The sequence below is a fragment of the Triturus cristatus genome, chromosome 5_1 (assembly GCF_964204655.1).
Source record: "Triturus cristatus chromosome 5_1, aTriCri1.1, whole genome shotgun sequence".
NCBI lineage: Eukaryota > Metazoa > Chordata > Amphibia > Caudata > Salamandridae > Triturus > Triturus cristatus.
In genome coordinates this window covers 884,085,431-884,107,899 of record NC_140587.1, presented here as the reverse complement: position 1 = coordinate 884,107,899, position 22,469 = coordinate 884,085,431, and the positions used below count along the sequence as shown (strand labels likewise).

The window sequence follows — 22,469 nt, the reverse complement described above, 5'->3', positions numbered from 1 at the left end:
GTTTGATCTATTTATGCACATTTTGTGCATCCCTATTATGTGTCATGCAAAGATAACATTAGAGGCATTGCTTATGTTTTTGGGGTTGGAGGGTTGAGTGTTTGCAGGCATTGGGTACCGACACTCATTTTTTTTGGGTTGGGGTTTATATTTCATTATTAGACTGTGACAGAGACCAAAAGAGAAATGCAGAAAATGATGAAATAAGAAGTAAGACAAATAAGAACACTGTCATAGCTAGGGAGGGGGTTATTTACAAGCCCCTTGCCTTGCTGGTGCATCACGTTGCGTGATGCACTGGCGGCGCAACCTGCTGCGAGATATTTACGAGCACACGTAAAGCCACCCTGGGTGGCTTTGCGTGTGCTTGTAAATATCGCCCCTTTTCACGCAACACTTTGCGTGTTAGGGGTGTGACATTGGTGTTTGCTGTTGGTGTTCCCACGCAACACCCAAGTCCACTGATGAATGTCCAGATTTACGAGCAATCGTAAACCTAGAAATGCGTCAGAATGCTATGCCACTCCCAGGGGTGGCATAGCAAGGTGCAACGAGGAGAAATGTTTTTAATTCTCCTCGTTTTTTTCCTCTTTCTATGCGTGCTGCATGCGTGCTGCATTCTACAGCATGCATTGGAAGAGGAAATCACCTCAGTTGGTAGCCCTTCCTGCTCAAAAACAATCTGCCCACAATGCGGGCATCCTTGCGTGCAAGGGTGCCTGCACCAGTGAATGGTAGCAGTTTGTGCACCAGCACAGGTAAAAGCACAGAGATACAACATATTGTTGTAAATATGTTGCATTCCTGTGCTTCGAAACTAACAAAGCGCAGAAAACTGACTTGCGCGACCGCACTGCGTTCGTTTCTCATAAATAGCACCCAGAGTATGGATGAAAAGAACCCGCAAAAATGAGATAAAGAGGCAGAAAGCACAAGGTGGCGGAAAAAGAGTCATGCGGTGGACTCAAAACTACCCGGCCTTGCAATTCAGCAGCGTACACATTTGGCTGGCTGCAGCCTCTCAAGGAAAAGTTTGGCTCCTGCACTTCACTTTTTAAATTATTATTTTTAAAGAAATGTTGCTTTTTATTTCTTATAGAAGGATGTAATGGAGGGTCCTGAAAAACGGTGCCTTACTAAGAGGTTGGTGTGACAGAAATATTCTACAGTAGCATCAATTAATTCAGCAGGTGTGCTACCCATGTGAGGCAGCACTTACTTCATTCCTAAATGCACCAATCCCAAAGCCTTTTATTTCGCATAACCGGCCTCTGCCTCTTCTTCCTTTACCTGGAATAGATTTGCCACAAGTGGTGCTGAAGAACCAAAATTGTGGACATAAAATGAATGTACAAAAAAAACACCAAAGTGAACTGTATGTTAAAAAACCGTTCTTTTGGGGTAATTATGAATCATCACTTCTCAAACATTCACGGGCCTTCTTTGTCTTTTGTAGATCTACCTACGTTTCCTGGACTATGAAATGCAGAACTCGAACGAATGCAAGAGGAATTTTGTTGCTGTCTACGACGGAAGCAGCTCAGTGGAAGATTTAAAAGCTAAATTCTGCAGCACCGTGGCCAATGACGTGATGCTGCGCACGGGGCTTGGCGTAATCCGCATGTGGGCAGACGAGGGAAGCCGGACCAGCCGTTTCCAGATGCTCTTCACGTCGTTTCAAGAACGTAAGTCTCGCGGCGAGCCTCCACTTGGTATTCGCTATAGCAACAGATAGTGTTGTGAAAAGTGTTTGTTGTGCTAAACCGTTAACATTCTGGCAATTGCCAGGAGGAGAGTTTCTTGTTCTTGCTGATATTCCTTCACACTTCAGCTCTAGTAAAAAAATGTTTGTGCTTTAGACCTGCTGTCTCTGTTTTCAAACGGCATCAATGTGGTTTGAAAAATCCTACAATTTTATCTGATGCACTTTTCGGGCATTTTGTGTGCTTCTTGAGCCAGTGGTTGCTGGTGGGGCCCACCAGTAACAATTTTTTATAGAACAGCATTTATTTTTCCTCATCAGACTTTGACCCAGAGCAAGAGAGAGAAAAACACACAAAGGGGAAAGAATAAGGAGGGAGAGAAAGGTGAAACTAATATGACAACATTGAAAGCAAGACCTGAAAGAGTGAGATAAAGGGACAGAAAGTGTCTGGTGATGGTGAATATATTTTATTGTTTAGTTAATTAAAACCATAACAATATACCAACAAGATTAAGTACAAAACACCATTAAAATATGCATAAAACCAGGCCTATTTAAGATTACGAGTTACAGCAGGACCTGAGCACTTGGTATGGGAGTCAGGACTAACGACATTATATGATACATAAGGTACCAGAAAGATACATGAGAATTAGTCCATAAAGTGCAGTTGTGCTTTGTCCATGTGTTATACGTTTGGCACGGAGAAGCCATACGGAGACAGCATAGTCGCTAAAACCATTGCAATATACCAACAAGATTAAATATAGAACACCATTAAAAGTGTTCAAAAAAGGAACTGTGCCTAATAAAATTTACAGATTGCCGCAGGATCTGAAGCCCGTCATTTGAGTTTGAGGGCTAAAGAGTATCCGATACATATGGTAACAAAAAAGAGTATTAAGAACTAGACCCTAAAGTGCTGTTGTGCTTCACCCATATATGGTGCATATGCTGCAGAAATGGGACATCACACATAGTCTCTATAGTGCATTTGTATTTTGCCTTCAACTATGCTTCTATAGCTTTCTCATAGGGTGTTAAAAAATTTACTAAGTGACAAGCTGAGGGTCATTTGGATTGAGACATCTTAATATAGCAGATCGACAGGTACGAATGCCTCGTGCATTAAACAGGTTCTTTAGTAGTTTTGGACGAGGTAGACTTAGAGCTGGACATATGCATATTAAGTGACTAAAGTCCTGCGCTGGTGATCCACAAAGACTACATGACTTTGGACCCTGATACATGCAGCCTGGCAAGTCCGAATTAGACAGCAGCATTCCAAATCGTATTGCCAGCAACAGAGGGGTGTATTCACAAGAACGTGTGCTAAACATCACCAAAAAATGTTAACGCAACTTTACACATTGCATCCTATCGCGGGAAAATAACCCTGTGTCAACGTGGAATTCACAACAAGGCGGTACAATGCGATAGTCTGCCGAAACCGCGGACACTGTCCGCGATACAACCACCTCGATGGAGATAAAAACACAAACCACAACACAAAAAAATCTGCGATGGGCCAAAGCGCGATAAGAAAACAGTGACAACCAGCGCGAGGGCAACAATACTCACGCGTAATGCGGGAAAAAGCCCACGAACAGCATACGGAAAATGCCACAGAAAAAAACACATCAACTGCGGAGTACCACGGAAGCACCCTGACCGACTGCAGAGGACAACATGTACCCCACAACATCCAAGCACCGTGGAAGAACAGAACCGACAGGCACACCGCATGAAAGAGACCAGTGACAGACAAATCAGAGCCGCAGGAGCGACTCTCCCACCGTGCAGCATTCGCACATAAGCATAAGTGCACCTCGACATTGACAACATCCCGTTACAAACTGCAACACCTCCACAGGACACAACTGGTTCCGCAAATGTACACAACATGGCAAATCACATGTGAAACCGCAGGAAAATGTAACTTGACAATGTACAAGTACAACCTGTAACCTGCAAATATGTTTTAATCACACTTGCAGTGCGATTGGACATCTTGTATTGTCCCATGAATGCTATGGACGGCCACAATGTGACATGCTCATGAGAAGTAAGTGTCAATGATGGAGGTCACATGGGCCATTCCTGACGCAGCTGCAGTGGGATGTGGGCCACCTGCCCCATCGTCACCATCATCGTCCGGTACCTCTGGAACTGGGATCCATGGGGCATTGGTGCGAACACAGATGTTGTGCAACACAAAACATGGAATGGTCATCTTGCACACGATATCCGGGTTTTACAGGAGTTTCCACCTGTGCCGCCCAGGCACCTGAAATGTGACTTCAACATGCGAAATGTGCGTTCTACGATGCCCCTGGTGCGTATGTGGGCCGCATTGTACTGCCTCTGGGTGGGTGTGTCCGGGTCTCGAAGGGGTGTCATCATCCAATGGCAGAGTGCATATCCTTGATCACCTGTGACAGTGCAGGGAGAAAAGTGTCAATACTTGGTTCGGCAGGATGTGATGGCAGACCCACTAATCCAGTGATGTCTGTGCTGGCTGTGTGTGGGGTGAGTGTACGCCAGCCCTCAGGGAGTAGCTGGTGCTGGCAACAACTCCAACAGTCATCAGGCACTCAGAAATGCAATGTCAGAACAACAAGGGGGAATGACTTGAGTCGCACAGGGTTAGTGTCCCCAGATGCACAGTGGCTGACATGGGCCCACTGCCACGGGACGCTGACCTGCGGGAGACTGGGGTAGGGTCATGAGGGCAGAGCAGGGCCTCGCATGTGTCATAGGTAAATTCCATGGAGTGTCACAGGGAGAATTGGAGGTCTACCCCTAGGGCATGATGCAGAGGGCACATGCCAGCTGTGTCCGGCAACATGGCGGATATAAATGCCACAGACCCATGCCAGACACCAAGTACATACCTGCCCGTTGCTGATGACAACCCTCAGGCCACAGGCTCAGACACAAACGATGTTCTTCCGGAGGATGACGGTCACTCATGGCACACAGGGTTAGTGGCACCACGTGTCGCCGGCTTCCGTTGAACAGGGTTAGTAGCACCACATGTTGCAGGCCTGCGATATGGAATTATGCCTCACTGATAGAAGGGAGTCTGGTGCTGTGGCCGCTGCCACGGACTTGGGGTCACTGCCATTCAGGACTCAGGACACTGTTCCACATGTAGGACATACTGATCCCCAACGTCCCTCGCCACAGCCACATCACCCCACACCTGAAAAACCTACACTGGCTCCCCGTCGAAAAGAGGATCACCTTCAAGCTACTCACCCACGCACACAAAGCCCTCCACAACACCGGACCAGCCTACCTCAACAGTCGACTCAGCTTCTACACCCCCACCCGACAGCTCCGCTCCGCCAGCCTCGCCCTTGCCACTGTCCCCCGCATCCGACGTACAAACTCCAGCAGCAGATCCTTCTCCTACCTTGCCGCCAAGACCTGGAACACCCTCCCCACCCACCTACGACTGACCCAGGACCTGCTCATCTTCAGAAGACTCCTCAAGACCTGGCTCTTCGAGCAGTAGCAGCACCCCCCCAGCGCCTTGAGACCCTCACGGGTATATAGTGCGCTCTATAAGTACTATGATTGATTGATTGATTGGGCCGAAGAGGACGCCCGTGGAGCACGTCAATAAGTTAGGAGTGATGTGGGCCAGTGTCGGGGGAGCCAGCGATGGTCTGCGGAGGCTGCAGAGGTCATGGGACTGGGGCTTGGAGCTTGCACCGGCACGTGGTGGGCCCTCTTTGACACACAACGGTGTCGGCAGGTGAGCAGTGCGGCCCTGGTGTGCTGGGGTGGCAGGCCTGATCAGTGTCCTGGGGTGCAGCAGGCGCACAGGGTTGCAAGCCCCACTGCTCACAGCGTCAGCCTTGTGGAAGGCCGCGCGGCGCCACACTGTCAGTGATGTTGGCCTTCCCGGGAGTGAACCATGCTCTGCGCAATGGGGTTTTTGACCACACCCCTGACAAGCCCTGGCATACTCAGGGCCACCCCACTGCGCTCACACACACAGGGGGGGACGCAGCGTGTGACACTTCCGCTATCTAACCCACGGCCTGGGGTGACATGGTTACATCCACTGCTCACTACTCTCCAGTCACCAACAGTTGTGGTCTACATGGACATGTCTGTGGTTTGCATACCCATGTATGTCCTGCACATCCACACCTCACTTCTCATTGTGTACATTCTCATTCACGGGTCACTTGCATCCTCGCACATGGCTGCATTCTGCATCACCACACGTTCCGCTGTTGTGTGGCTGTGGTGCTATGATATGTCTGTCTTGGGTGCAGGGGTAACCCAGGATGACCATTGGAGTGGTGTTGTCGTGTCTGGTAGGTGGTCGTGTAGTTTGACATTTTGTATGTTGTTTGATCATGTGTGCATTCCCACTGTTGTGCATTGTGTGGTGGTGGGTTTGGGGTGTGTGAAGTGTTGATTGGCACTTACCAACAAGCAGTCCAGTTCCATATATGCCATCCTGGAAGCGCTGGTTGATGATAGACTGTCGAAAGATGAAGGAATCATGCACCCTGCCTGGGAAGTAGGCGATGACATTGGTGAAGAGCCCCCGGTGGTCCACTATTGCCAGCACGTTGCTGGAATGCGTGTGCTTTCTGTTGCGGTAGTGGTGTGCAGTATCCGCAGGGGGCTCAAGTGGGACATGTGTGCAGTCGATTGCCCCCAACACGGCCGGGAATCCGGTTATGGCGTAAAAGCCTTGCTTTGTCTCTGCTGGTCCTGCTCAGTGTTGGGGAAGTGAAGGTACTGGGGTATGAAGCTGAGGATGGCATCCAGGACAGGTGTGATGAACTTTGATAGGGCTGGCTGTGAGACCCCTCTGACTCTGGCAGTTGTTGGTAGGAAGGTACCAAATGCCAACAGGTGCAGCACAGCCAGCAGCTTTGTCTGCGGAGGGATGTTGGTTCTCCACTGTGTTGGGACCGTCAACCTGTGGGCGATGTGGGTCATGAAGCGGAGGATGGTTGTCCTTTTGAGCCTGTAGTGGGCAATGATTTCCTCGGGTGTTAGGTCTGTGAGAGTGGTGCGTTTTTATTAGGTACGCTGTTTACTCTGCGCTGGCTCTGAGGTGGTCCGGGGACGGGTCCTGGGGGTGGTGGTGGTCCTGGGGGTGGTGGCGGTGGGTGTTGTGGCCCTGTTGGATCTCTGAGATGCATGATGAGTAGCTCAATGGCGTCGTTTGTTCTTCAGGTATGGCTGTGTGCGAAGCTCTGTTGCCTACTTCAGGTAGTCGTCCGTCTTTACACCTGCTTGAGGCACGTGTTGAATACCTGCGGCACCACTGCTTATCGCCTGTTTTCGGTTCGCTTCGCAGATCTGGCAGTTCGTTGTGAAAGTGGTGTGTGGTTTTTTCGTGTGTTTTTGCACGGGAACGCCTACTCTGCATCTCATTAGGGGTAGTTGGTGGTGTCCACCGTGGAGATAAATTTTGGGGCAGTTATCGCGGGTAAACTGGCAATGTCTGCCATTTGCACCAGCTTGTGAATGGGGTGTTAGGTCTATCTCCACTTTTGGTGCATTAAGGTGGAGATAAGTCCTTGTGAATATACCCCTTAGTCTTTATGTATGGAGAAAATGACGGATAGAAGATGAATTAAAGAGGCATGAAGAGGAACCAAGACCATACTAGTGCATCTTAAGGATTTGAGGGGTCCTGAGCAAAATATATTTTGGGGCATCTTTTTTGGAGTAAACATGAATTTATGACCCCTTTTTGGCTCATTAAGCCCTCCTGTTGCAAAACAATGTTGAATTATGTATGAATCATCCAGAAACGGGTACATGCAAAAACAGCCAAAAGCTCAAGTTGTCTGTTGTCTGCCAGTCCAGTAGTACCAAAAGAAAGTTAGAACAAGCATCAATAAACCGATTTCTTTTTTAGTTTAGATCTAGACATTTGCCGTTTAGTTTGGAGTTTAGATCTAGATGTTTAAGTCAAGCGTACCAGACAGCCCAAACTGTGTGGTGGCGAATGTTCTATTGTGAGCTTACAATGGGCTAAAAGCCCACTCTATGCTTACAGTTGGTTGGCTTTATTGCCACTCTCATTTGCTTGCTTCATGTTCAATGGCTTACCTTTCCTCTTCTTGTGTTTGACCCTCCCCTGCAGCGAAGCCACTTTATGATCCTTTTGATCTAACTTTTATCCTTCTACCACTTACATTTAGGGGCTACTTTGGTATTTTTCTTTCAGCACTCCAAGTGGGTGCATGAAGTTTTAGTTCTCGCCTTTATGTGCGGCTTCACCCCTCAAACAATATTCCCCACAGTATGGTGATCCCCACCCTCCCATCTTGTCTGCAAAAGCACAGCAGCAGGGATAGTCCTGCTGGTGTGTGGCTGAAGATCATACTTTAAATGTTATTTGTGTTTTATCACCCTCATTCCACATATTGCATAAAAATGTACACTTCAGCATACAACTGCTTTTTGTGGTGCTAGGGAAAGGGCCACTTGATGCAATCAGTTGGAGGCAGAAGTTGTACATGGCATGACTCTTCTCTAGTGAGTCATAAATCTGCTCCCTGGGCTACTGCAGATGAGCAAATTGCTGAATCTTGTGGACGGTAAAGTAGACTGTGGGAAGCATATCTCTTTACTTTCCACTTCCTTATTCATTTTCAGATCTGTTCAGAATTTCCTTAGTGAAACATAATTGAAAAATGAACCATGCCACTTAAAAAGATTGAAAACATTGACTACAGCGTATAGTTTTGAAATACCAAAATAAGTGTTTGTTTTTCCTCCAGTATTTTGTTTTTTTCTTATATTGTATTCAAACAATACTTTACAGACAATTGTTGGCAAAGCTCATAGCTGGCACTTTCATTAATAAAGGTGAAAACTAATAGATTTACAAATTTTTGTTTTACTTGCAACAACATTTTATGCAAAATTCAGCATTTGATCAGCTTGTTACTTTATTCGGAGGAAACAACATGCTGAGGGCAATTTGTTAGATATTTAGTGAACTAAAGCATAATACTAAAATAAAACAGATATATATTTACATAGTGCTTGAAATTGTATCTTTAGTTGCTGAATATTTGTAAATCTATATACCCCTTCACAATTGGCGTTCTTGCTGCAGCAATGAAAATTAAAGCACGAAGTAAGGAGTTTCAGCATTAAAATCGAATATCTTTCTCCTAATTTTCCTTTCTCTGCCTTGTCTTTCGTCTCCTCTTTGTATACACTTCCATAGCTAGACAGCTACGCGTGACCCTCCTGAGGAAGAGAAATGTAAATGGGTAGGATACAAGTGGTGGGGGGTGACATAAAGAGAATAGTATAGCAAGAGAAATAATGTAGAGAGAGAATAGAGTAAAGATAGAGGTATTATAGAATAATACGTGAGGTAGGGAGAGAAGTAAAGTAAATACAGTAATGTGAGGTAGCTGAAAGGAAAGATGGGAGGGTTAGACAGAGGAACACACACATAAAGTGAGGCAAATAAATAGGTAAGGCAGTAGAGAGGTAAAGAGAGATAGCAATAGGGAAAAGGAAATGTAGGGAAAGACATAGGAGTAGCACAAGGGCTGAGGTATCAAGAGATGTAATGTAGAATAATAGGTGAATAACAGAGTGCTAAAGGCAGCAGAAGGTAGTCATAGACAGGAAAATTGAGGAAAAGCATAAATGAAAGTTAGAGGAGGAGCAAAAGGAGAAGAGGCATAGAAAAAATGAGTCAGGGAAAAATAGTAGTAGGGAAGAGAGAAAGGAAGAGAGGGGTGAACGGTAAAAAGAGAAATGTGGTGTAGAGCAAAAAGAGGAAGTTGAGATACATGCATGACACATAAAGAGAGAAAAGGTGTATACAGAGGTAGAGAGTTGTAAGATATAAAATGAGTAAGATATAGTTAGGATGATACATTTATAGTGAAAGGCTGAGAGAGACAGTTGAGTTGGAGGAGCTAGATGATATGTGTACGTGCTCATGTGTGTGGGTGTGCCTGCGTTTGGGCATGTGTGTGTGTGTGTGTGATGGTAATGTGAAAGAAAGTGGAGATGTGAGGTAGTAAACTAATGGTGAGGTAAATTGAGAGGTGAGGTAGTGAGAGAGACATGGTAGGATTTAGAGAGGTTGGAACATGAGGGAGATGGAAAGTAGCAAGAAAATGAGATAGAGAGGTGAGGGGAGGGTAGTGGTGAGGTAGAGAAAGGCATGGTAGCATAGACATGGATAGAGAGAGACAAAACGTAAGATAAAAACTGAGATGAGCATGTATGAAAAGTGGAGTAGATGGAGGAGAGTCATGGAGATCAGATGCAAAAACTGGGGTATGGGGAGAAGGATGAGTTACAGAGAGAGATGAGGTGTAAAGAGAAGTTAGGTCAGGAGAAGGAATCAAGAGTGATAGATATAGATGCATGCACAGAGAGTGATAGAGAGAAGATCTAGATCACGAGAGAAGGTAGAGGGAAATGCTGAATGAGGTATATTGGGAATATTGTGAGAGAGGTGAGGGAGATAAAGGTGAGGTAAAGAGAGTGTAGCTTGAGGCTGGAGGCACATAAAGGTTATAGATACCGACTTTTGATTGTGGAACTCACTTTTCCAGGAGGCTGTTTGGCAGGTGAGGGCTAACTTTGCCACTTTGTCCATGACTTAAAAAATCTCTGGAAAACGCAGCCTTGGTATTTACTTACCTCTTACGTTCAAGAGCAGCAGCTTTGGGCTTTTGAGCAAAACTATAGGCCCTGGCACTTATTCTTTTACAAATTGAACACGTACTGCAGCATAGGGAAATTCAAAAGACAGTTGTGAAAAAAGTATTCATTGATTCTCATCCAAGAGATGTACTTATCTTCTACTTGGCATCATTTGTTGCACAGCAGCGGAATATTTAATACATCTAAATGTACGAGCTGTAGCAGCAGCACAGACCTAACAACCACAGTTTTGAGGTACACCTACTGTCAATAAACTACACAATCAGTTAAAAAAAATGCATGCACTTCAATCTCAAGTATCTTCTTAGATATTTTCCAGGAGATTATGAGGAGAACAAAAAGGCTGCTTTAGGAAAAATGAGTAGTTTGCTTTTGTGGTCCTGCCATTCTGCACCACAAGAAGTGTATGATGTCAATGTATGCCTTTCAATCAGATCTGTTTCACAGCGTGAAAGCTGGAGGTGGTTGCGATGACTCCACACAATCAGTATTGTGCTAGATTTTCCCATTTACTGCTGAAACATGTCAAATCCCAAACTTAAACTGTGATTGTTCCAATGTTTCTAGCCTAATGCAGGATTTTCCAAAGTCCGTCCTGGAGTGCTGGTTCCATGCAAGATTTTTTAGCCTATCCTACTTTGAACAAATGTAGCTATCTCAAATATCTGGCATGGATCTGGACCTCCAGGACTGACTTTGTAGACCCTGGCCTAAAGGAACAAGAGTCCTTTGCTCAATATTTCTGTAAGCACCACAGAAAGGCCTCAAAGGTCTATGTAGTTGTCAGTGTCCAGTTAGCTAGAGTGGGTCAACAGCTTGTATGTCCCTCCATTGGCACATGGGCAGAAGTCCACAATAAATGTGTGCCAGCACATCACTTACATTCACAATTTCAACGAAACAGTGTGGGCAAGAATTTTCTTCTTTTGAAGAATTTCCTGAAAGGATATCTTTTTCTATCCTTCTAGAATGCACTGTGAATCTTGGTGGCTGAGTGCCTCTGGGCACATACGCTCTGCAGACAGATGTGTTTGCAGAAAACCACCGATACCTCACCAGACTAGAGATGGAGGAGAAGCAAGGTGGGAGAAGTGTGACATTAGTTCTCACAATTGTCCTCTGTCATCCTTCATCTTACAATGTTTGCATTCATATAAGGGTAACACTGTTGGCATGCCCAGTAGAGGTAATTGTAAAGAGTTCCTATTCCGAACACATTCTGACGCTTGAAACCATTATAGAAATCATGATCACTAAATGTGTGACACAATTACTTTCCATAAAAATATATATATTCATGGGGAGGGTGCAATTGCATTGACTTACTGGGCTTAATTCTGGAAAAGGAGATGAGTAGGTATTACCCCTAGGAGCAACTGTGCATGTTAGAAGAATATAATTGCAAAATCAAGGTGAGCAAAAAAGTGAATGAGGGGCTGATCCCACCCCCCTTGAACCATTAGGGCATAGAGCATATAGGGGGGCCTCATCAAAGAATGCACCAAGGGTCCCAGAAGAGCACCAGCTCTATACTTTGAGAGGTTCTTTGGGGACAGTGACCCCACAAACTGTGGCAGAACAGGGGAAATGTTGAGGGGCTTTTGGCAAATGAAAAAACTGTAGGGATGTAACATCTGCAAAGCTGGTTAGCGACTATCTATTTTAGAGTGTGGGAGATGAAGTATACCAGCATACTGTGGCAACATGATGAGTGCCAGATTCCTTTTGATTCACTCCATGAATGTGCATCATGCTTTGAGTTAATATGTATTTGAAGAAAGGAAATGTTTCTTTTTCTCTGTATATGATTATTGACTGCAATATTATTAGAAGTATCAAGACAAAGACACAGAGTTGAATTTGTAGGGACTGCTTGTGTTATCTTCTACTATATTCATTTTCTTTTAATGTACCCTCTCAAAAATTAGAGGAGGGGCATGTGGTAAAAATAACAGGACTAGGTAGGAGCTGTGCTTTCTCATGTTGCCAACACACACCCATTGGTAATAGCAAGAGTCATTAGATTAAATAAAATTCAAAAGCCAAAAGCAAAACATTTTAAGAAATGAAAACTCTTCTCCCATAGCATATCCCTTATTGAGTCCAAGTTCACTTTATTCTGCCTAATGTCAGTAAACCTTCAGATGATGGCTGATCTGTGATGTTGGTGAAGGCAATTTCACATTTTTTTAAAGATGATTAAACACTAAGAAGTGTCATTTGGACCTATCTCAGAAGAAAAGTGATCAAAGCCAATTTGTGAATGACATCTCAAGAAGTGGGAGCAAGATCATTTTTGAACTTTTCTCGGTCCCCAAGAAAAATATTGTAGAAACTCCAGTACACAAGGCTGCCTACGCCTATATGTGCCAACATCATATCTCCAGAAAATCAGAAAAATTTAGACGGGTAAAATGAATAAAATAGGAATAAGCAGTTTTAAGTCCTGTTTAAATTTATAGGTAAAATAGCTAAATTAGAATTAATCTCCCCTTCCTAGCTTCCATTTGACTATATGATATAATCAGTGACTTTAAAGCTGAAGATAACTCGCACGCATTCTGCACTGTGGGCTGTGGCTTTTCTCCTTTGAATAAAATCCATAGTCATGTGATGTTAGTGGTTAAAGATATTTTCAAGGAGATGCCAATAATATGTACCCATCCACTATTTGATTTTTCTTTTAAATATAAATGGTTTGGCCGGGAGAAGCCGAAGATAATATCAACCAGACACTGAAGAAAAATGGGGATTCTTACCAGGGAAGAAATTAATTCTTATTTGTGTAATAATGATGTTGTGAAGTGAAGTGAAGGTGGTTTATAAAGTGCAGTCTCATGCCCAAGGGCACCTTGGCGCTATAGAAACGAATATAGCTTACAGAACTAAAGGTTTCTGCAGATACTCTGATATCTCCTAGTCCTGGGAGAAAAGCCATGTTTTCAAGGCCTTTCTGAAAGCAAGTAGTTAAGGAGCAGCTTTGTGTAATAATGATGTTCCTTTTAAATCTCTGGTTACAGATATTTTGTTGTTCCCACTTGTGCGCTCTGAGTTTTACAATAGCTAACGTAAAGACAGTTAGGGTTAGCATTTGATATAGATTTGTTTTCCAGGGCTGGATGCGAGAAATCTGGTGTCTTGATAAATATAGTATATGCCACACATTTGGCCCCAGTCTCCTGCTGATGTAGGATCATTGATGATAGAGAGCATGATTCCGATTCTGCAACTGAAATTCAAAATACCCTAAACTCCCATTTTCCAAGGAGGGTATATCTAAGACATTGTATCCACTCCATTGAATCAAATACTGATAAGCTGTGTGCAATCGATCATGGAACCAAAACAGATAAGGGATTAAGGGGCACATTATCAAGGGTAGGCAAGAAACTTATCGCCACTTTATCGTCCGTTTACGGCCAAAAAGCGGCGATAAGTTTTTCACGATATCTGCAAGGCCACGCTAGCGCTTGTTTTGCTGATTTTGCTCCCGTTTCCAGCACGAAGGCAGCTTCGCGATATTTACAATGTGGGGAGGCGATTATTTTAATCGCGCTAAGTATGCCTTAACGCAGGAATTTAACGTCTGTTAAATTCCTGACTAACGCATACCTAACATGGAAGGTGGATTCATGTGATACGACCACAGGGTCGTATCATCAAGCATATCGCTCTTTTAAATGGAACATCGCTGGAAAACCAGCAATGTTCCAGGGAAAAGGGCGCTATCGCTGGAATATACATCGCCATGGCGCTAAGCGTTGTTAATACAACGCTAGCCTGGCGAAATATTCCAGCGATAGAAAAAAATTCGGCATACAAGGTCAACGATAATAATCGCTGCCTGTTGCAAATATGCCCCTAAGTTGGGTAGGGAAAATTTTCATTGAAATTCAAACAGAGATACAATTAAAACCAGACCTTTCTTATCTTGAAAACTGGACCTACTAACCTTATGTGTAAGCTTTTTGTTTCAATTTGGCTTCTCAAATCGAAGGTAGGGTGCCAGGAGATCTGTGTAGTACACATGAGTAGAGCTATTATTAAGAAAAAAAGGAACGATAAGAAATTAACCATGAAAGTAACTCAAGTTTGCTTATGTTTTTGGTAAAGAACAGTTGAGTAGATTTTACACTTATATAAATATAAGTACCTACGGTATCTAAATCGATTGAGGAGAAATCTGTGAATGCCATTCCAAACCACAGCAATTTGCTTTCCTCTTCAGCAAATAAGAATTCCTGCCCTTAATGATAATATGTTAATTTGTAGGAAGAGTTTTGAGGATACAGATGAAAAGCAAAACCGGTTAAAGTGGATAAGAACGTAAAACAGCAAAAATGGGTAGTGGTTATTTTGTGATCCGAGACAGTATGCGCTCCCTTTAAATATACGAATTTGTGAAGGGTCCATTTACTGCCCCGAAAAGGTACAACTACTCCAAAGATTTGTCTGTATAACTTTAGGAAGGAAGTTAAGCCCAAACCAATATTATAGAAAAGCAGTCAACAAGAAAAAATCATTCTGCCCTAGCAGATTAAGGCAAACGTGGGTAGAAAGTAAAGCAGTGAAAGGAAATAGTGAAATATTTATGTGTGGGAAGGGGGGGTTGAAAGAAACATGCTTGTTTACTGAATAATGTATTCAGTTGCAAGCAAAAGATTCAATAGGAGAAGAAACAAACAATTATGCCATTTGGTTTCATACTGCTGATTACTGTGATCCATTATTAGAAATGAGGCTTGTAAATTAGTAACCAAAATGTGTTTCCAAATTTGATGGTACTCAGTTCCAGTTATATAGATTTGTCTACCTTAATAACAAAGAGTGGATGTTTGACCCAGACTATTTTTGCTGCAATTTCTTTGTCTAGCAAAGAGTAGAACTAATGTTATATAGATAATATTAGAAAAACAGTGCTTGATTCCCGGCCAGTGATGATTTAAAAAAGTGGATAAAAAGTAATTGACTCATGCTGTTCCAGTGGTAAAAGAGAGGTAAAGCAAGACGCAATTTCTCCTAACAACGCTATTGGGATAATGTTCTAATATACATTCTTTCACATTCAAATTCTCTTTCCATGAAAATTGAGCAGGGAAAGAGAGAAGGTTCAGCATAAAACAGATACTTTGTTAGGTGATAATGGGAGCAGTCACATTTCTTCAATAGCCACAAACAGTGCTGAAAATGACCCTTTTTTCAGGGTCACCCCCAAACATTTTACCTTCCTTCTCTGCTTTTAGTTGAATTAGTTGTTGTTGGCTTTAGGACTCTGGGATCTTTACCACTGCTAAACAGGGCTAAAGTGCATGTGCTTTCTGCTTAAAATAGGTAATATTTGCTCATACCCAACTGGGATATTTAATTTACATATAAGTCCCTAGTAAGGTGCACTACATGTGCCCAAGGACTGTAAAATAAATTCCACCAGTGGGCCTGCAGCACTGATTGTGCCACCCACTGAAGTAGCCCCATAACCATGTCTCAGGCCTGCGACTGCAGAGCCTTTTTCTGCACGTTTAAACAGTCATATCGGTCTGGCAAGTAAAACCTCTTTCCAGGTCTAAATTTTTCTTTTTAGTACATATAAGTCACCCCTAAGGCAGACCCTGGACAGCCCTGACCCAGGGTGCAGTGTATTTAAAAAAGTATTACATGTACTTTTAAGTTTTAAATGTCCTGGCAGTGAAAAACTCCTAACTACATTTTTCACTCCTGCAAGGCTTAGCTTTCCTATAGGATAACACTGGGATTACCTTATTGCATGTTCTAAGTGTAGTTCCTGATTGGGAAGAGATAAGGGCCCAAGTCTGGTCTCTCTGGAATCACAATTTAAAATCGCAACTTATGGTGCAGTCAGATTTTAAATTGCTGAAAATTCAATTTTTATAATGCTGGTTTTGTCTTACTTTATCTGTTTGGTGGCAGCTGCTTGTCTATGTTCAGTCTGGGTTGGGTGACAGCTGGGTTTTGTGTATTCCCTCTAGACATGCACACACAAAGGGAGTTTAGGTGTGACTTGATGGGTCATCCTGGGAGATGGGAGGGAGGAGTGGGGCACAGCCTCACACTTACACCTGAAGAAAGGGCTGCTTACCGCTCCGTAGTGAGCCTGAAGCCAGGGCAGGAAGGGAAGACCTCTGTGCACTTCAAAGACCCTTCTTTGAAGTCTCCCCCTCTTCAAAGGCACAACTGGGTATAAGTACTGGACCTCTGACACCATGACTTCAGTACAATTCTGGATCTGGGGATACTCTGCCAGGAAGAAGGACAGCTGACCAGCTAGAAGGAATGCCACTCTGGTGGACTCCTACTTTTCTGTGCTGACCTGCTGCCCTCTTGTCTAGAAGTGAGAAGAACTGGACCTGCATCATTAAAACTTAGAATCAGAGTAACTCCAAGAGCTTGCATCCCGATGGAAGTCTCAGGGACACAAAACACATCCAATCATCCTGTTCATGCAACTGGACTCTGCCATTTGTACGTCTCCCCTGCCAAGTAGTGCCACCCTAGTCTTGGACCCGAGGAAGTGGGGCTAAGGTGTTTTTTTCCAGGGAAACGAGCACCTCATCTGATGCCACAGCAGAATTGCTGCATCACTGCCATTGTGGGAACAGGATTGGTGCATCGCACTCAGAACCAGCGTATCGCCTTTGTAAATGTCGCTTTGGAAAATATTCATCGTGGCCACTGCGTGGAGAAGATCAACACATCACCGCTACTGCATGGAGAAAACTAGCGCATCTTCCTCTGAGCCACAGCATCTCAGTATCAGTGCATCACCTTTGGAGCCGTTACATCGCCGCAGTTGCATGGAGAAAAAAGATGCTCTCTTGGATGTGTTTTTCTGCTGAACTCTGGAACTGGAGGCGGATGCAATGGTCAATTGGAAGGGCAACCCCCTGACTGCCATCTGGATTAAGGACTCTACCTCTGATTGTCCCAGGACCAGAGGGGCACTCAAGGAGAAGGAGAGGCCCAGAGAAAAAAATAAGTGAAAGGCTAGCACAGGGAGCCAGTGAAACCAGCTCCCTGCAAAGTCTGTCACCTTTGTAGGCCCAGAGGACTGAAGAAAGTGCTTCAGGTGGCTAGGACTTCCCTCCAGTAACAAAACAAGCCAAAAATTGTCTTGCTTGGCCCATCGGGGCCCGAGATATGGCAGTGTAAAAACTTGGGCAACCTTTGACCTTTACCACAAATTTGTAGCGAGTGGAGCTTTACTGCCTGGTAGTTGCTGATCTTGGATGGGGGACCAGGCCTTGGAGGTTGCCTCCGAGAAAAAGTGTGGAGAGGTAGTGCCATTGCGCCACGCAATGTGAGTAAGGGGCCCAGGACCCCATCCCTGGGTCCCGGCTAAAAAGCATAACCTGGGCAGCCCCATCAGTCTCCCCATGAATTTGCACTGGGGCCCACGACCCGATCCCTGATCCCCGGCAAAGAAGCAGAAGCCGGGGAGCACCACTTCACTCCTGTGAAGATGGACAGGGGCCCGGGCCAGGGAAGATGGAGGAGGGGGAGTGCCTTTCCACTCCCTGATGCGGCCCGACCGACGGCTGCACAGTACACGTCTACCCCCAGGACCAGGCAGACCAGAACACAAATGCTGGCTCTTACGGCAGCACATGAGGGTGCTAGCCATTCAGGGAGGTGCCAGAGTGCCGGGGGTGGGCTCCCCGAGCGCTCTTCAATGTTGTACCTGGTACCTGCACACAGGGTGCCCTGGTTGGACCGGGCATCCCAGGAGATAAATACAGTGCGAGACTGCCAATGAAGGAAAAGCGAAGCAGATTTCCCCAGTGCAGCGGGAGAGCCTCTGTCATAAAATTCACAGAAGGTGAAGAGGAGCATCCCATAATGTCCTGCTGGGCCTGCCCGCATTTTTTAGGCAAAAACACTTGTTTGTGGCGTGTGATGACCCCAGAAGAACGAGGTCACCACTAAAAAAAGGTGCAAAAGTGCAGAGGAAGCTTCAGGAGCAGTGCAGCATCTCCACAAAAAGGATTTGAAAAGTCCCCATCCCTAGGATGGGAGGGATACCAAAACGATAACCCCTCAACGGTTTTGAAAGTTTCCAAAGCATTCCCCAGGCTGGAGCTTTTGGCTCTTCAGCTGGCAATGTTGTGCCCTCTAGGGGAAGAGACTATGGCTGCAAGCTTTGTGGCTTGAAAGTAGGAAGTGTGAATTTTCATGTTGAGAGCCCCTCTTTAGGTATGAAAGTTAGTAATTGCACATGTGTATATTTACAACAGAGATGTCCTTTAGAAGCTATATATGATCTGCTGTATTTTATGTTGAATGTTTCTAAACGTGTATTCTGCTATAATTGCATAGTGATGGGATTATGAAGGTGATGCCCATTAGGGACTGTGGTTAAATTGCATATTTCATGCCAAACATGCCTGTACATATTACCTTCACCTGTTTTAATGAAATAATGAGGCTGACAGCCACTTTTGATCAAAGTTTGCATGCTTTATCGCCAGTAGTTTGTGCCTTCACTCAAAATTATGTCATGTATTACAGCTGCATACAAGTGCATGTTTTTGATGTGACTTGTTGGTCTCAACTTTCCTTTGGGAGAGACAAGAATGATTACGCAGTGTCATCCAAAAGTATTTCCATCAGCTTGTGTATATTTGTAAATAGCTGCACAGTATTGAGTAGTTAGACAGTCAGTCAAATCACTTTATTCAATACGTACATTTTTTAATATCATAAAAGTAAAAAAAATGCACAATATACAATTAAAAGAGAAAAAAACAGCTTTCATGATAAAAAATAGTAACAGTAATTTAATGACAGACGTTAATTTTTAAAACGGGATTAAAATGCATGTTTTGTAATTCATAAAACAGAGTGGTCCAGCCGTCTAGTCTTCCATGAAAAGTAAATATGAGGCCACAGTATAACATACTAATTCATTGGGTAGTGATTGTAAAAAATACAGAGCTGGACAATATTGAATAAAATTATAATTACGAATTAGCGGCCAGATAAATGTTTTGCGGTGCGCTTTATAAAATTTACAGAGGAAGCTGATATGTAAATTTGATTGGGGGGAGGAACCATCACACGGACAGGGTGGCAGGTCGATAAAAGAATAGGTGCCAGCCGGATAGGAAAGCATAGAAGGAATAAGGTTCAGACAAAACCGTTCCAAAATAAATCGATGGCGCAAGTTGGTCACAAGGAAATATAGATCCTGGGGCGCCATCCTGTTCAATAGGGAACTCTTTAGTTTTACAGATGCTTTCGAGGAATTTAGTTTAGAACGCTCCAAAGCCCTTTGGTTAGAAAATAATATTTTGATTTCTTTTTGATACTGTAATGCAGTTTAAAGGAAATGTAAATAATCAACCTAAACCGAGGGAAGTGAGACTGTTTTTAATGTATAAGAACCATGGGTTCCTTAGAGCGTGTTGCGGCGTGTCTTTTATTAGCCTCTGTGTAAGGTTTACTAAAGTTCTTCTCCAAATTGAGTGCCACAACAATATGGGTGCAAACCTAATTATGTTGTCGATATAAGGGACATCTAACTCGACATAACATAAACAAATGGAAAAGCTGACTGGGAGGCCAATGAATCTTTTCCAGAAGGAATTTTCAATAGTCTGGAGACAATGGGTGTTAGTGTATCCCCAGATTCCTGCACCGTACGTTGCCACTGATATTGATTTGGCAGAGTAAACGTTTTTGATCATCTCAAGGAGCTTCATACCCAATTGTTTTGTAAAGGAATTAAGTGCTATTATACTTTTTTCAAGTGCTAGGCCCCTAGTTTTGATCATATTAGACCAAGATAGTTGTCTCTCAAAGGTTATCCCGAGAAACGAGAAAGTATCTGTATGGGCTAATTCATGACCTTCTATGTAAAAGTATGGGGCACTCCTCTCTCTACGTCTTGTTATTAAGACAAGAGACATTGTCTCATTTGTTTTAAAGCCTAAGCTATTCATGTAGTTTACATATGTACCTAATAGTTGTTGTAAGGCTCAGCCAGTATGGGAAATCAGAACAATGTTGTCTGCGTATAGCAGAATTGGGGTGCGCATGTTCTTAATCAATGGAATGTCGGGAGTAGTGCTCAACCCCATTCATATAGATGGAAAAAAGGAATGGGGCAAGAACATACCCCTGGCCCACTCCCCTCAAGATTGGGAACGACCTGGAGCACTATTTTTGCTGATTCTGAGGATTAAAGCTGTCTAATGAAGGTGGTTATTGCATCGTCAATACCCATTTCTGCCATTGTTTCCCAGAGGTGGTGGTGGGCTACGCTGTCAAATGTTGGTGAGACGTCCATGAATGCCAGGTACAGTTTCTCCTGCTTTACTTTGGTATACCTGGTCATTAATAGGGTCAGGTTGAGGCTTTGATCTTGGGTACCACACTCTATTTTGAACCCGTATTGTACTGGGTTCATTATGTTGTTGTCAGTGGCCTATTCTTCAGGTCTGTTGAGTAAAATGCAACCCATCAGTTTGGCACTGCTATCTAGCAGGGAAATTGGACGATATTTTTTTGGCTGGGCTTTGTCTCCTTCCTTATTAATTGGCACTATAATAGACATCTTCCACGATTCAGGTGGGCTCACTGTGACAATTACATTAAAAATGTTAGTGAGCACCGGCCCCCACAAACCGGGGTGCTCCTGGAAAAAATCTACTGGACTTCCATCCGGACCGGGAGCTCTGTTTGTAGAGAACTGTGAGAGATCCAATTTAATTTCCTGAAGGTTAAACAACAATGGCAGATTTATAGAGTGACTATTTGACAGTAGCTGACTAGCCGACCCCTCTGTATGAGAGTTAAAAATAGAGGAAAAATGTGTGATCCAAGAATCCTCGTCCACATGGCACGTGATACCCGGATCTTCAGAAGATTTAAGGAATGGGGCATTAATGGCTCTCCAAAAATCCCTAGGGTTTTTTGAGAGAGCTGCTTGATGGAGTTTCTCCCAAACATCTTCCTTGAGGGTATTGGTTCTTTGCTTTCTGGCTTCGGAGTAGCGGTTCTGTACTGTCTTGACCAGTGCTGCATCCCTTGGGGTAGATCTAAGAGCTTGAGGTAAGTTTGTAAGGGCCTTCGTGCAGGACTGTTCAAACCATTTAGGACCTGAGGTGTTGGGGGTTCTTCTTTCCCTAGTTAGTAATTTTTTAGCCCCCGATACTATCCTCTCAAAGGCTGTCATTGTTGGTATTGGGTCAGGGGTGACTGCTAGACAGGTCATAATGTCATCAAGACTATTACCATTCACCTTTGTGATAAGTTTCTCTTTATCTATCCTTTCCCATTTTAGAATTATCCAATTTTTCCTTGCTATCTCTGGGTTAATGTGTCTTGAATGCTCTGGAGGAGTTCCTCCCCATTCCAGATTAGCAATTATAGTGTGGTGGTCACTAAGTCCATATGGCATGACTGCAATGTTAAAGATAGATTTGCTCAGAGGAGAGGAGATCAATAGGTAGTCTAGGGTTGAATCCTGGCTGGATGATCCAAAAGTACTCTGAGGAAAGCCAGAGGTAGGATCAATGGGGTTCATAATTTCCAGCCTTTGCCCCCCTCAATTTGAAAGACTTTCCCTGGACTTTGGGGCTGCAGCGCCTGGGAGCGCTTTATTTCTCATTCTAAAGAGCGCTTTATTTGTCAGTTGGAAAAGCACTTTATTCCTGTCCTGAGGAGCGCTTCAGACTTTGGGCCTGCAGCGCTGAGCTGCGAACGATTTCGAGGGAATCCCGACGTAGGGATTCCCCCGCATTCCCTTGCCTTATCGAATGGGAGCCCACCCCGCTGATTACTGCGTGAAAACGGAGCGGGAGCCCACCCCGCATCGGTGCCTTCATAGCGGGTGCCTACCCCGCTTTGCATACTTAAGGAAGAGGGAGCCTACCCCTCATTGCCGCACTTTTAAATTTCATTATTGGCGGGTGCCCACCCCACATCGCCGCTTTGGTGAAGGAAGGAGAAAACTCACCGTTGCGGCCCCGAGGGAAGCCGGAGTGTTGCCTGGCAAACGGGACTCCCACCATTACTTCATTGTGACACCGAGAGGAGGCAGGAAGTCCCGGCA

The 22,469-nt window shown here is 44.2% G+C and overlaps 1 protein-coding gene across 2 annotated transcripts in view; it reads left to right on the top strand.

The window, feature by feature from the left end:
- Positions 1–22,469, top strand: part of NETO1 (neuropilin and tolloid like 1) — a 677,063-nt gene that overhangs the window by 532,205 nt on the left and 122,389 nt on the right. For both annotated transcript variants that reach the window (XM_085605913.1, XM_085605914.1), the window contains exon 7: positions 1,457–1,685. In XM_085605913.1, the coding sequence (XP_085462039.1) occupies positions 1,457–1,685 (229 nt within the window). The remainder of the gene's footprint in view (positions 1–1,456; positions 1,686–22,469) is intronic.